We start from the raw sequence: 15,970 nt of genomic DNA, 5'->3' as shown, positions 1-15,970 counted from the left end.
TGTAAATGCGGCCCCGAATACATTGCAAGGAATGTTACGAATTTCTTTTTTCTAAAATACAGTATGTAACAAAAGTTCGTAGAATTTGAGTTTAATAATTTACTGTGACGAAATGGAATACTGTGAGAGTTGAAGCATGATACCTGCATAAATTGGCAAATTTGCTGAGTGAAGCGAAATGCCTAAAATATTTGAAAATTAAAAAAGAAACTTCAAGATGAAATCCTAGAACTTTTGTTACGTACTGTAGTTTAAAAGTGTGGCAAAACGACGAGAAAAGATAGATAGAGGATAAAGATGGGTACAAGTAATTTGATTTGTAAGATAGAGAGGATTCCAGGCTCCACCTTTCATTAGAACGAGACGCAATTCTCAGCAATTCAAAAAGCAGCTGAATAAAAGAGCTAAACGTAGATGAGACACTGAAGCAGCCACGAAAGACTACTCTAAACAAAGTAAAATGTGCTAGATATCAGTGACTGATTCAAAAATCTCCATCAGAACGGTATTCCTGGAAGCATGTCTATTACAAAAGCGTAATTTTCTCCTATTTCAATTTGCCTACTCAGACTATCTTGCTTCACCTAACTTTGGTGAAAAAAAGAAAAATGTACGGCGTATCAGCGACTGATTAACAAATTTCCATTCGAACAATATTCCTAGAATCGTGCATATTCCAGAAGGTGCGTTTAGACCAACCGAACGAATGCTCGTTCGCTCCCTATTTCAACAAAATTCGATTCTAAACAAGCACGAATATATAGAATTTTTGGAAATGGGGGACAAACGAGCTTTCGTTCGTTTGTTCCAAACGTGTCTCAAAACATACGCGTTCGCTCCCTATTTCAACAAAATTCGATTCTAAACAAGCACGAATATATAGAATTTTTGGAAAGGGGGACAAACGAGCTTTCGTTCGTTTGTTCCAAACGTGTCTCAAAACATACGTTCAATTTTCCTCCACTTCAATCTACCTTACTCGGAACGTCTCGCTTCACCTAAGCTACGGTCGAAAAATCGCGCAACAAGATAGACACGCTTGCTATTTCCTCAACGAACGCACAATGAAATATGAACAACGTAACACAGAAGCTTTTGTTTCCACGTGTCTACCAATTACCAGGATCACGGCCGGTTGCACAACGATCATTACTTCTTTCAGCTCTTTTATTGCTGTACGACGTGACGAACAAGACGAGTTACGACAACATCAGAGCCTGGCTGAGCGAAATCCGGGAACACGCGAACGAGGACGTGGTCATCATGCTACTCGGTGAGTGCCGATTGTTTGACAAAACCGAGAAGGAACGAAACGTATCCAAGTGAGCCTTCTTTGTTGTCCCATTTCTGAGAAAGTTGCCGCGATGATCGATAAGTCCGACTGGTTCTTGCATAGTTCCGCGGCGTTTCTTGCTTTCGTAGAAAGCCGAGGAGAATGTTCCGAGAAGAGTTGGAGCACTAATCGAGGACTGTTTGCTGGCTGGATTGGATGATCGATTAACTGTGTTGAGTCTAGCGAGGTCGCGGAGATCGTGAGATGTTAGATAGTGAACGGAGGGGGTCTATGAAACAGCGTCGTTGATGAAAGCTCTTCTTCTACGTTGCTACGTAATTTGCGGGAATAGCGATGTTTGTTTTAGTAGCAGTGGGTTGGATGGTGAAACGGAAAATCGTTTTTGTTGTGTCTTAACATTTTCGCTGCTCTTTCATTCATACAAGAATGTCTCAGGGCAGTCTGAACTCATCTAAATACACACAAGTCTGTGTTGGAATTTTTATGAAGATAATTAAAGGGTTATTTACATGTAAGGAATGTACTCAGGACAGTCTGAACTCGTTGTCACACATATGTTTTGTCTTTACAAGAAGTCTATGTTTGAATTGTCACGAAAGTAATTGAATTAAGAAACTTAACCTATTTGTTTGGATGATTAGGTCAGCACATTCTTCTATTTTAATAATTTTACACAATAGAACACATGTTTCTGCATGTGTACTGATTACCCTTTGAGTGATTAGCTTGTATGTTATACTGGTAACTGGAAATGCTTGAAATTAACAGTTTGCTTTATAGGAGCTACAGATGGGATCATTCATATAAAAAAAAATAGATAAAAAGAACTAGAAATATACGTATAAAACATGTTTCCACGTTATTGACAGTAGTTACAAGCAACTGACGTCATAAAATAAGTAGGCACATTTGGTCACTTTAGTGAGCACCCAAAAGGTTAATATGTGCTGACCAGGCAAGCTATTCCGCCACCCTTTGTGTTATACAAAAGCATTTCTGCTGAATGCAGGGGAGACTTCGTCTATCCATTTTACCGAAAATTGAAACGTAATTCCTCTTATGCAAATGTGACGCTGAACCCTTACGCAAAACATGATAGCAAACGTGTTAACTTTGTATTCATACTCCTTGGACAGTGAGTTTGTTAAATCTACAGCTTTGTAAGGAACCTGTATTTTCAATTAAAATTTGTATCGCTATCATTTGTAGATAGACAAGTTAGACACATTGTTAGCAAGCAGTTCTCATTTTTCTTCTCGTTCTCTCATCGAGAACACTTAATCGCAGAAACATCTTAATTCAAGACTATCAAATTGAACATAACCTAACCTAAACGTAACAATGAGAGTCTTGAGGCTTTCACAGCCTAGATTATTGGAATTGAGCCACTCAGAAGCCAAAATGATTTTGAAATTCTTCCAATTGTAGTATCAAAGCACATGCTTGGTGCTTAACTCTTGATAAGTAAAAAAAAATATAATTTGACGGAGTTAGTCAGTTTGGCTTCTGAGTGACTCAATTATTAATCGAGGCATCTGCGTTTAAGCCGTGTCCGTTAGGAAGGCAAAAACAATTGGACAGGGCTTAAACCCGAAAGTCTCGATTAATAATTCGAAACGTAACGAATTGAAACGACTGTTTTTAGGTAACAAGTCTGACTGCGGCACGGAACGCGTGGTGAAGAGAGAAGACGGTGAACGGTTGGCGCAAGAGTACAAAGTCCCGTTTATGGAAACCTCAGCTAAAACCGGCCTGAACGTTGAATTGGCCTTCTTGGCCGTTGCTAGGTACTTCTGAATCCTTCAATCCATCGTCGTCAACCTATCATAGATATCAGTATGAGACGACAAAAGAAAATGAAAAAGGAACATGGTAGAACTGTGGTTAGACAGGGGTCTAATGTACCTCTACGCAATTGGTTAGCTGTGATAGGCTCCGGTAGGCTCTAAAATAGTGTATCCAGTCATGTACCAAGCGTCGTTTCGTTTAATTTCAGAGAGCTGAAGGCGAGGAAAAGCAACGATCCAGACGACACGAAATTCAACGTGCAGGACTACGTACGTCAGCAATCACAAAGGAATTCCTGCTTCAACACCAATTGCCTGACAACCTGAATTGCGCAATAGCTCAACGCGCACACTTCCCTGCGATACATCAGACGAATGGTGGAACATGAACCGGAACTGGTTGGCCGTTAAAATGGCGCGAATCTGTCGTGGGCGTTCGAGCGTTCGTCGTGATGATCCGCCGTGAAAATCGTCGAAAACGTCGTCTCGTTACGAATTAGAATTCGTGGAGAGAGAGATTGATTTTCGACGATTCGCGTATACTTCGTCCGCGGGAAGTTCGCGCTCGAACGATACGATGCGATACTGGACACGGGACACGTGGCGCCATCATATTCGAACGTTAAACATTTCAAATTTAGCAATTGGAGAAAATTTCTATGTCGCAGAAGCCACGTCTCGTTCCACCGGAAGAGTACCTTTGTTAATCGTCGATAATGAAGAAGTTATATTGGGAGAAGGGAGTGGATATTTTTGAAAATGATCGACAGGAAACCTCTCGTTGACGATGCGTGTATAGAAATCTATTTATCGATGATTCATCCTGTATTGTATATTAATGTGAATAGCTGACGCGGGGGACAGGCATCCGCGAGATGTTTAACGTAGATTTAGGAAATGTCTGGATGGTTCTAATCTGCACAATGTATATGATCGTTGCAGTGTTACAAAAAAGAGCAAAAAGAAAAAAACAGAAAAAAAAATTACGAAAGGTGTATTCGATCTGGTATCGAGAAATTAATAAGATGTCGCGCGAAAGCTCAACATGTACCAAGTAGATTGGCGGTCTTAGAGTAACCGCCGTGTAGAAGAGCTTTCCGAATAAAAAAAAATATTACATAGTTGCCATATATACAACGCGTTGAACGAGTGCGCTCAATAATTTTTAGTTCAAACGCTTTTTCTCGTAGCTTAGGGTATAATTGATTAAAGTACTTAAGTCCAGAGCTAAGTGCAATATGTAGATTCATATGTATACGTATTTTAATCGTGACAATTATTTAGATCGATAATTCGTTAGACAAGTTTGTGCAATCGTGTTTTATTCTCGAAGTCTATCCCGTTTCGTTTTCATTTAGATGAAATTGGTGTGCGTGCAATTGCGTAGTTATGATTGGTTGTATTAGTCACGTGATCATGCATAGTTTCTAACGTTTTTCTATGTAATAGCGGTCCTATATATGATACGATATTTTCGATCAGCCCGATTTATATTTCAAGCTTTTCGATTTTATATACCGTGTTACTTTTATAATCACCGGATGATTATTTGTTACCGATAATTCGAAATTGAGAAACGCCGGTTATTTGATTTCGTTAAATCGCGAATTGAACGAGATGTAACCGTGTACGTTACCTGCTGTGCATGTACAATGTATCTTATCAACGTGTACAAATGACAAACAGTTACATGTCAAGTGTATATTGAGAAATATATATAAAATAAACGACCACACGACCAACCATATAACAAAAGACATTTTTTATTTACCATCATGACCTCTGTTCCCCTGTTTTAATCCATTTTAATCTGTATCACTGTTCCGCAGAAAACTTTCGAAGCAAACTGCACAATGTACTGCTTGTCCACGTCAAAGTATATAAATCCGTTTTCTTTATCGCTGACGACACATTCTGTACATTTGACACTCGCGAATCGTGATAACACCCGCCGACTGTTAAATAAATATCACACGAAGAAGGAAAGTGTACTTCTGTCTAGCGCGCGCGTCTCCTGACTCGTTCCTTGCACGCCAGGAACGTATTGAAATGGACCGCTCGGGCTCAGTTTCAAATGTCGTCGTACAAACAAAACGCTGCGTCTCTAACCTGTTCCTGAGAAGCGCGCTTCCCTGGCAGGCAAAACACCTACCTGATACTCTGTGAGGAAGGCCCACAAGCGTGGACGTCCGCGATGGACGAGGTGGTGGAGTTGCAGGACATGGAAAACGTGTGCAGGCTTTGCCTGTCCACCGATGATCCGAAGTCGTCGGTGTTCGGAGGGCAAGACTCTCCGGTTTCGTTGGCCAGTAAGATACAAGCTTGCTTGTCAATACAGGTGCGTGTGAATTATCGCCGATTAGCAACTTTTGTTCTTTTCAAATGTTTCTTCTCTATCGCGTATTTTTGTACCGATCGCTCTTTATTCCTGTATACGGTGAGTGTGCTTTGAGGTTAGGTGCATAATGCATCATATCTAAGACAGAACCATTGACTAGGATTATTATGAGCGTCTTGCTTATTTTTACCATTACAAGTTGTTGTTAAGTTGACAAATATCAAACGGAATGTGTTTTTATAGCTATTGTTTTCTTAAAATGTATAAATTATAATCAAAGTTTTGAGATATCCATATTTTCATCGGGTCTACACATCTTTTAGATTTTAACCACGGATAAGTTATCCACACAAATATGTGAGCAATGTGTTAGAAATGTGAATGAGTGGCATGATTATAAGGAAGCATGTCTTCGTTCCCAAGACAAATTACACGAATGGTTTGAAAGCCATTTACGAACAAGTCCAACGGTAAATATACATGTTTTATTGATCTGTGTTTATTATGATGTGAGTAATTGTAATCAATGTACTGGTTTTGTTTGTTCAGGTTGTAACTATTAAGAATGAACCAGTTGATTTAGACTTTTGTGAAGATAACATTGAGGTACTTTCAGAATCTACCAATGATTCAGACATGGTAAGTACTATGAGCTTTGGTATAAAATATAGAATATAAGGACATATTAAAGATATGTTTTGTTTTTTAGGAATCCACAAATCTTGTAGAGAATATAAATCATTTAGCAATCAGTAATCAAGTTCAGGAATTAACTGATGATGAAATAATATCAGAGGGAGATCAACCGGTATTGACAAAAGAGATGGACATGTGTGTAAAAGCAGAACCACCAGAGGACTATGACACAGACTGTACGATAGAAATAGAATCTGTTACTGGTAGTGAACTTTTGTTGAATCCCCTCTCAACTCAGGAGGATAGGATTATGGAAGCTGATTCTACGCAAAAGTCCAATGCATCTGGATCAGCAAGCAAGAAAAAAGTCAGAAGGGGTCCGCACACACATTTCCGGGGGGCACGCGTTTTCAAACAGAAATGTGTGCACTGTCAAATCAATTTACATTCTAAATATACCTACACAAAACATATGGAAAGATTTCACAGTGACAAACAGAATGGTGATGTCAATAATTTGGAGTTGCAAGACGACGAGGAACACGTTGAAGATTTGGAGGACGAATTAATGACCATGGAAAAAGATGCTCCGTTGACGCAAGTACAGCAAAATATTATCAGTCAGTTGAAAACATTCTCGTGTTACTCTTGTCAGCAATCCTTCGTCGACCGTAGAAGTACGCTATCGCATATTCGTCAGCATATGCCAGATCTAAGACCATACACATGTATCGCATGTTTAACGGAATTCCCGGATCGCTCGATGTATAAACTACACTGTGGAGCGTCGTTTGAATGTGCAATGAAGATTGCACTGGTGATACCGAAACACGGCGAAGAGAAGTACTTCACGTGTAATATGTGCTTGCGTTCTATGCAAAACAGACAGCAATTGCTTAGCCATCTGTTGAAACACTCGGATAAACAGTACGAAGAATTGGTATCACCATCGAGATCTCCTCCTAAGCTAAAGGCAATGACTCCTCTGCCACCTGCCAAGCAGGAAGTAACAAAGAAATCGCTTGAACCAATTAGGGTCATACCTCGCCCGTACAAGAATGGCGATCCTGCGCATAATCATGTGTGCGACTTGTGCGGTATGATCTATAGGTACAAACCCAATATGTTAAAGCATAGAGACTTGTGTCAACGTTTGCTACCCGAGGTACGAACATCCTACAAATGCGTTCTTTGCGGTATGACGTATCTCATCTTCACAAAGTTCCAGAATCATGTTACACAGAGTCACAAGAAGAAGGTCTACACGTGTTCTGAATGTTGGGGCAAGTTTAGATCTCCCAACGATTACTTGGAGCATCATGAGACGCATCGTAATAAGACGAAGTCCAACGACAAGAATGATTCCAAATCCATGCAGAGCATCTCGACACCTATCCGGGACTGGGACACGTTCGAGGCTGAAATGAACACGGTCAGGCTGTCGGACAGTAAAGGATACAGTTGCGCCCTTTGCAACCTAGAATTCGCTACTAGAACCGAGCTAATGGAGCACAGAAATCTTCATTTGAAGGTGAAGATCTATTCTTGCGTGATTTGTCGTAGCATGTTCAGCAGCGCTGGTGCATTAGAGATTCATATGAAAGACCATGGCATAGAGGACCCAAATGAAAGAAACGCGAACATCTCGTGTGTGGAGTATGGTACTGTAGAGGATGATTCGCAAGACTCGAACTCGATGAACGCGAGCGCTAGCTCAGATCCTGGTTCGAAAAAGAACGAGTGCGATTTATGCGGTAAAATGTTCTCTAACTCCGCAAACCTGAAGAGGCACATAAGAAATATTCACACATTCAATAGAAACCACGTTTGTTGTCCCCATTGTTCACAGCTATTCAGGACCAAAGAGACACGCGATCGACACATCGCGCTCGAGCATGTGAACTCCTCGAAGGCCATGCTCGTTTGTCCTAAATGTCCAAAGTCTTTCTTCTTTCAAGCAAATTTGAACCTTCACTTCCGTACTGCTCACACTGAGAAATTGCAGGCTGGCCACAAGTGCGACATCTGCGGCAAGGAGTTCGCTGAGGAAGCATCACTGAAGATACACAGGAGCTGGCACAGTCGGTTGAACTCTCGATTCAATACGCAACACTTGATGAACGAGGACCAGAAACCAATGATCTCGCCCAAAAAGGAAGTATTTAACACAAATACAGGCCGTCCGGCTAGAGCGCGAAAATCCTTCCCGAATCCACCTCCCACAAAGCCTACTGGCAATTTCCAATGCCAGGTCTGCAGTGACAAGTTCAACGACGTGACAGAGCTGAGGGAACACTTGTGGGACGTGCACTGTGCCCGCAACAAGGCTGAGAAGAATTTCTCAGGTAACGAACTTCAATGTGAGCTCTGCACGAACGTGTTCTCCGACAGGGAGACGTTAAACATTCACCTACAGTGGCACAAGGCTCATCCCATCCTCAGCGATATCAGGAAATCAAGATTCCCCTGTGAGATCTGCGGGAAGCTGTACAGCTCCAAGAAGGTACTAACGAGACACAAGAAACTCCACAAAGCTACTGCAGTTGCAGTCACGAAGTTCCAGTCGGTAGTCAAGAATTCTGGGAGCAGCCAGGCCTTGTGCAGCATCTGTCACAAATTGTTCAGCAGCAACCAGGCGCTGCAACGTCACAAGTTGAATCTGCACGGCAACATATTCACTCAGAGGCCACAATCGGTATACAACAGCACGAGAAGAATGACCCAGGAGGAGCAGCATAGGCCCAAGAGGGTGAAGCAAGAGTTACTGGAAGAGCAGAAACCATACGCCATGGACGCGATGAACGCTGGCAAGAAGTCGGTGATGTGTCACGTATGCAGAAAATTCTTCGCCAACATGAGCGTGCTGTACAAGCATAAGCAGCTGATGCACAACAAATCTAACCTGATGAAGAACCACGCGAAGATCTCAATGAACGAGTGCGTGCCAATTCCAAGCACCGATGGCACGTACTCCTGCAACATCTGCTACAAGAAGTTCCCTGGCGTGCCCAATCTGCGTCAGCATTTCACCGTCAAGCACAAAAACCTTCCGCCCAAGTTCACCAGCATGATCTTCAGCTGCACACTGTGCGACAGACACATGTTCAACAGACCTGCGATGTCGAATCACATGTTGACGGCACACAACACCGTCTACGACGCGCACAACAGTACCAACTTCCACAGGGAGATGGATTTGAACTCGTACACGGTGGAGGGTGCGGTTGGTGCTGTTTGCCCACGATGCAAAGTCAAGTATCCCAACAACAAAGCTATGAAGATTCACTACTTCAAATTCCACGAAGGCTCAGACCTGTAAAATCGCGTATCCTTCCATGCTTGGTGTAACTTGAGAGACTCTTTGGGAATTGAGATGACTCAAATACGTATGACGTAATGAGCACTTGGCCCCACGGGAAAACAAGCTCCTCTAAAACGAAATAATCGCTGCCTTCTGCAGTTTTTTACCGAGTCGCACGTTTATTTTTTTGGCTGATAATGAAGATTACAATGATGATAATGATGACGGTGACGACGTCGACGATGATGTTTATATGAATTTGAGGAATACCTAGTGTTTCTTAACGTTGTTTCGTTTCAGCGTAGATGTTTGAGTACATTTTCGCTAATTCTTTCCGTCTGCCGCGAAAGCTGATCTGTTCTTTGTTAATGAATGGACGACGGTGGCCTGATCAATGATAAATGTAAATAACGCACTATTGTAGAGGAATCCCCAGATATATGGCACAAGAGCGAAAGAGAGAGAGAGAGAGAGATGGGAGAGGGTGGGCAAGAGTGTGAAAGAGGGAGAGAGAGAATACATATTTCTTCGTTTGATGTTTGTACCAGAGTTACTACTACAGTTTTTAAGGACAGATTCCTGACTTCGTTTACAGCAACGTCAGTGCTCTTCCGGCGGATGATTCGAAGGACATTGTGAAAATAATCGCGGCACTTACTGACGAGCTTCGAATCGATTGGTTAAATTGATACTCATTGGTACAGGATCGTTTCAATGGTCGACAAAGGTTGTTGGCCGATGATGGTCATCGGATGACTCTTCGCTACAGTATAATTTCGAACGATCGATTCGAAAGGCATCAGGAAGTGGTACGATTATTTAGAACGAACGATCATGCCACGATATCTCTACAATGGAGCACGCGTATACGGTGTGTCCATTTTTTTTCCTCTTTTTTTTTTTCTTCCTTTTGTTATCGAGTAACAGCGTATCCAGTGACGGTTTGAATTTTACACGTGAAAAATTGGAAAATTGTGCATTCCCAGGAGTTGGATTCTGTAACGGTGCAAAGCGAGGGTTTTTGACGTACTATGTGACGGTGTGGTTACAAAACAGGTGGGGGCGGGGCGGAGGGGTAGCTGCGAGAACGGCCGGAGGGGAGGGGGTGTGATCGACAACCGAGAGGCGAGTTTGCACTTTAATTTATCGGAAACTGTTGTTCTTTTTTCTCGACGCTGGAATGGAAAACTCTGTTGTTTTAGGTTTTATTATCAAACGCATACTTGTATATGCAATGTATAAGCTGTAGCGTTTTTTGCATATAGTGAACAAATAAAGGGAAAACTAATAAACGTAGATCCGTTGTCTTTGCTCACGGGTCAATGCCGCCAGGAGGACTTGAGCTCTATGAGTTTTCAATTATTGTTTTCCTTTTTTTTCACGCTGCTCAAAACAATCAGGGGATCATCTTCATGAGCGATTCAGCCTGACTCTGTGGGAATAGTTCCGGCAATTCCCATCAGAGGGCTGCCATTGATTCCCATTCCTATGTGCTTCTAACCTCTCATTCTTTCGTACTTGATCAATTACGTTTGCGAACGGAATATCTTGAATTATTCAGTGACATGAGCCTCTTTCAATAGATGTTCACATGAGCGATCATGTTGGTCGTGTATTTCTCATGTACGGTTAGGAATGTCAATCACAATCAGTATTTGTCGTGACACTGTAGGCGGCTGCCATTTTAAGCAGTAGGCCTAGTGAGAAAGATTCTGACCAGACGTGCACACCTCGATCGGTTAAAATAGTCATCTTGCAGATCAGACATATCCCAGTTCAGTGATTCAATCGTTTTTCTTCGTGTGTTTGTGCGAGCGAAACGTAGGGGACGGGTTAGTTTCTTGAATTGATTTCAATGTTGATATAGATCACCTAGCCTAACGTACGTACGTAGCGTTCACGCGTCAGCGACACGTGTTTGCTGAGAGTACCTCTGCTGATAATAGTTCTAGCAGACACCGAACGTGTATTATGTTATGCGAATTACCTTGTTTTACTGTCACTGCCATTTCTTCGTTGTTTTAATCGACGATACGGTTAATTGTCCTGAGCAGCGGCGTGTCTCGATAGTTGTTGAATGTAAATTTTATCATTAGACGTTAGAGAAAGCGAGTGTTTTGTAAGTGGAGAAACGAATGAGCCAAATTAAAGTGCTGTTCCGTGGAATCTGCACGCTGAACCATTCCGTCTACCGTTAAGTTTCTTACAGCAGATGTTCGAAACGATAATTATACTCTCGCAGTTATCGTCCTACGTAACTACGATAGTTCCGAACTTTTCAGACGTAATTGTATATCCGTAACGAGGGAATATGGAACCTATATTTCTGTACGTGGAACACTTTTGTATAGTATCTTTTTACGCGGACCCTGATGAAAGACTGAACAAGACGAGAACGTTTGGTGCAATCGAGTGTTTCTAATGAAATAGAATAAAAAAAAAAAGCGACACAGGTTTCGAAGATAATGCAACGCAGTGTTGGAGATATATTTATTGTTCTTCCCGTTTCATTTTCTTTTCTCCCCACAACGTTTTAATACGAATTTTAACAACGACAACGCGAGTAATTGTGTAGACCATCATACATTATGTATAAAGACATGCGTATACCGCAATTTTTGATTGTTTGCCGATCTTAATCTATATAAATGTGTGTATAATACATCAATATAGTTACCTCTATTGATTTATCTATCCCTTTTGTATACATATCTTTTTCTCCCCTCTTTTTAACCGGACGACACATTTCGATCATTCACGAGGAACATCCACGAAGCATGTAATGATTTACGAATCAGTTTCATTGTATCTTCGGAGATGAGCGTTTTAGAGCAAATGCTTACAGTTTCAGAGAAATGAACTTAGACTCCAAAGACTATTTCTGAGACACTTGACGAATGTTCCTGAAATGTAGCAATGTTCCAAGCGACACATTTTGTAGATACAAATTCGAAAAAGATGTACACTGTTTTTATTCCAAAAAATTCAGTTTTCAAAATATTTTCAAAATGTACCTCACGAATGTTCCTCGAATAAACCACTAAATCGTGTAAAATGAAACGACGAGAATTCCAACAGTAACTTACCAAAAATTGTTAGAAACCGAGAAATTTTCAGCTCTCGAGTGATCACTTCGGTGATTAACCCTTTAAACTATGATTTTTTTTCTGACTATTCATCTAAGCGTCAGCCATTTACCGTTTTAGTACTGCATCAGATAACAAAAGTCAATCTGTTACAGACTAATTACATTTAGTAATCCTCAATTTTACAAATGAAAAGGAAAGTTAGGATTACAATGAATTTTTCTTACTAATATCACATCTTGGCCAGAATTTCTGCCACGAGTCTGACACGTTGTAGGTTAAAGGGTTAATTTGACGCGAAAAATGTAATAATTTACATTAGATAACCTGTTACCATGCTCTTACACAATCGCGAAACAAAAATGAAAAAAAAAATACAAAGTCACAATTGAGCCATGTGTTACTACTGAAACCGCGTCCTCGTTGATTCGATTCACATGTTCAAGGGTACTATAAGTAGCGATAACATCATTGTTGATGATTGTCGTGGTAATGACGGCGGGAATCGCGTTTTATTTGCAGCGTTTCGCTGCATTTATGGTGTTAGAAACACGCACCTAAATTACACGCCACGTGCAATGTTCCTTATGCGACTCTGAGCGCAGCCATCCTGATCGCGAGAAGTAACGCACGTGTGAACGCTGTATGATCATGTGCAACGTCTTTGAACTATCGCAAGGCTCCCTTTGCACGGATCACCTGCGGTACGTCTTGGAAAAAGATGCTCAAATTAGTTACTTGACATCCTTCTCTTTCAAACTAGGACTATCTTCTGTATGACCAAATCTGCTTCGCAGGTTTCTTTGAGGTTGTCAAGTAGCAAACTCTGACTGTTGAGAGTCTGAAGGACGTACCAGGGTGTAGAGATCTTTGGTTAAAGAGAGTTGTCCTTTTCTTTCAAACTAGGACTATCTTCTGTATGACCAAATCTGTTTCGCAGGATTCTCTGAGGTTGTCAAGTAGCAAACTCTGACTGTTGAGAGTCTGAAGGACGTACGTTTCTTTGAGGTTGTCAAGTAGCAAACTCTGACTGTTGAGAGTCTGAAGGACGTACCAGGGTGCAGAGATTTTTGGTTAAACAGAGTTTTCCTTTTTTCTTTTAAAGTGAAGACTGGTTACTCGTTTTTGGAAATAAAGAGAGAGACATGTTTGGAACATGACACTTTTGCTTCACTGTGATTGTTCCGTCGCGCAGGTACGGAACGCATGGGGTCTTCGTTGACCGGGTTTATGGCACGCTCGCACGAGAAGGTTATTTTTGAGAACAAAGACGCTTCGTAGCTCCGCGAAGAAATAAGTCATTTCTTACAGAACAATGCCTTTAGAATTTCGACTTATCCGCGTCCTCGATAACCGAAGATGTGTCATAAACCAGGTATTCCTGAAGGGTCAATCCACACGTGCGTATAACGGCACTCTCGGCCGAGGGTTGACCTGGCGGGAATTTCCGACGCGTCACCGAAGGACAGCGAAGATTCCACGCACCCGCAGGTAGGGCCCCACTCCTTCCAAGGAAAAGCGCGCTAAGGGCGCAATGGAAGGGCACGTTGATTGGTAATTTGTGCGTACGTGAAAAACCAATCAGCGTGCCTTCTTGTACTTGGCGGGGGAGTCACGGCGGACTCCAGAAAAAATTCGGCAATCGAGAGACATTCGCAAGGAGTCTCTCGTGTGAACAACACACACACACAGTTTCCAACCGTACGAGGAGACACCAGAGTCTTCGAATCGCGAACGATCATTCGAGTCTAAAACAAAGTCGTCAATCGCATCGCATGACGCAGGTTTGCTAACGTTCGAGCAAAGTAAACCTTTGAACTAATTACCCAATATTAATTTGGCGGGTAATAGTCGTGAGCGCGAACACTTTTGAAAAAATCAAAGGAGAACGCGACGCGACAGTGATGAAGTTCTGAAACAGAATTTTTCATAGTAATTATTTACTCTAGGTATTATTCTCTGATTTTTGTCATTTTGAAATATGTCGTCAAGGTCACCATTCTGAACAATTTTTTCTCACGTATGTTACCGCCGTTGGGACTCAGTTTCCTTCGTCTGTTTTCGTTCCTTTCAAATAAAACTTTCATTACACCCAGAAATCTGAAAAAATTCGTTTCTGCACCTAATACATTACCTAAACTTCACACTTTCTCTCTAACAAATATACTTTCTTCATCATGGAACGAAGAGTGGAAAAATTCAAGACCGACTAAACTACACAGAATCCGGAACAGTATAAACGATGCCAATCCGGCTTGGCTGCTGAACAGGAAGGATCGAGTGAAGCTAACACGAATAAAAATAGGTCACACTCCCATCTCATCACCAAAAAGGAACCAAACAACTGTGATGTCTGCGGGATGTCTCCATCGATCACATCCTGATAACCTGCCCAAAGTACAATATGAAAAGGATCCAACGTAACTTGCCGAATTCACTGATCATGCTTCAAAAAGAAGATTCAAGTAAAAAAGCTATAAACTTCTATACCACTGCACCACTGAATAAACTCACTGTGGTCACTAATAACCTCAGAAGGTGCATGTGACTTTAATCACCCAATAAAAAAAAAATATATATATACTCTCTTCACTCTCTGAAGTAAGATTAAATACGAAGAAGAATAAGGTTGCTCGTATTTTGGGCACTTGTGACGAATCTTCCCTAAGTGACCGTTAGAGTGATTCACTGGTAGAGAGGAGAATTGACGCATATTATGTAGAAAATTAAATGTGTTACGCCATATGATAAAATATTGATTGCTCGAGGAGTCCAGATGTCGAGTGTCATAAGCACTCCTCCCCTTGTCGATTTTAGGGGTGGATAGATTAGTTATTTAGAGAGCCACTCTATTCGTAACGGCGAATTTTCCTCGGGAAAATCGGTAATATCGTGGTTTTATGATTGATCCTCGTCAACGTCTAACCACGAACTTCTCTGCGTTGCGGCTGAATGAGAAATCAGGTCGTTAACTAGAAATGAATGACATCGAAGCAGGCTAGAAGGTCACGTGGGCTGCTCCATTTCAGTCTTGCAACATAATCACGCACACGTTTCGAGCCTAAACATACTCGAGCTGTTTAATAGCTTCACGATGGCGTAAGAAGCACGTCGGATACGCAACACTGATGAAACACAGATTAGACCAAATATCGCTGCTAATTGTTCTCACTTTTCCATTCGTTTCTCGTTTCGTAGACACGAAACGTAGGATTCTACGAATTTATTTATTCTCCCCTCAATGGATTGCAGTTCACTTGTTTATCGGTACAATTAAGGAAACGAAAATGAGAAGAGGAAACTTTTCATTACTACGTCTCCATTTCCGTTTCGTTCGTTTTTTTCTTGAATGTTTGTTCAATTAATTTTAGCGACCGAATCAGGAAAGAAATCTGCATAATTTAGGTGCTGAAATAATTTCGAGTCTACGAATCTGAATAAATTTTTGAAAGAATAGAAAATTTCCATCTCATGTTTCGCCATATTGTATCTGGACTCGAGTCTAACGAAAGCTGCAAAAGTTTCGAA

General features: G+C 41.4%; 2 protein-coding genes across 2 annotated transcripts in view; both read left to right on the top strand.

Annotated features, from left to right (window-relative positions):
* The window catches only part of LOC108571009 (ras-related protein Rab-37), a 177,311-nt gene extending 173,903 nt beyond the window's left edge, over positions 1-3,408 (top strand). Inside the window, exons 4-6 of the mRNA XM_017932976.1 lie at positions 1,163-1,273; positions 2,940-3,081; positions 3,291-3,408. Of these exons, the coding sequence (XP_017788465.1) occupies positions 1,163-1,273; positions 2,940-3,081; positions 3,291-3,408 (371 nt within the window). The remainder of the gene's footprint in view (positions 1-1,162; positions 1,274-2,939; positions 3,082-3,290) is intronic.
* Positions 3,409-5,275: 1,867 nt separating this feature from the next.
* On the top strand, positions 5,276-9,374 carry LOC108571008 (zinc finger protein 845-like). The gene is made up of 4 exons (XM_017932975.1): positions 5,276-5,419; positions 5,743-5,889; positions 5,969-6,058; positions 6,129-9,374. The coding sequence occupies exons 1-4, from the start codon at positions 5,276-5,278 to the stop codon at positions 9,372-9,374; spliced, it is 3,627 nt and encodes a 1,208-aa protein (XP_017788464.1).
* Positions 9,375-15,970: the final 6,596 nt, after the last annotated feature.

This window comes from Habropoda laboriosa, unplaced genomic scaffold (genome assembly GCF_001263275.1).
Source record: "Habropoda laboriosa isolate 0110345459 unplaced genomic scaffold, ASM126327v1 scaffold97, whole genome shotgun sequence".
NCBI lineage: Eukaryota > Metazoa > Arthropoda > Insecta > Hymenoptera > Apidae > Habropoda > Habropoda laboriosa.
Note: the sequence above shows the minus strand (reverse complement) of the source record. Positions and strands in the feature narration are given on the sequence as shown.

What these genes read in the sequence shown, in the direction of transcription:
- LOC108571008 (XM_017932975.1), top strand. Translation starts at nt 5,276, where the DNA reads ATGGACGAGGTGGTGGAGTTGCAGGACATGGAAAACGTGTGCAGGCTT. An exon ending in AAGCTTGCTTGTCAATACAG is followed by an intron (nt 5,420 to 5,742) that starts GTGCGTGTGAAT and finishes CACATCTTTTAG; the next exon opens with ATTTTAACCACGGATAAGTT. An exon ending in CTACCAATGATTCAGACATG is followed by an intron (nt 6,059 to 6,128) that starts GTAAGTACTATG and finishes TTTGTTTTTTAG; the next exon opens with GAATCCACAAATCTTGTAGA.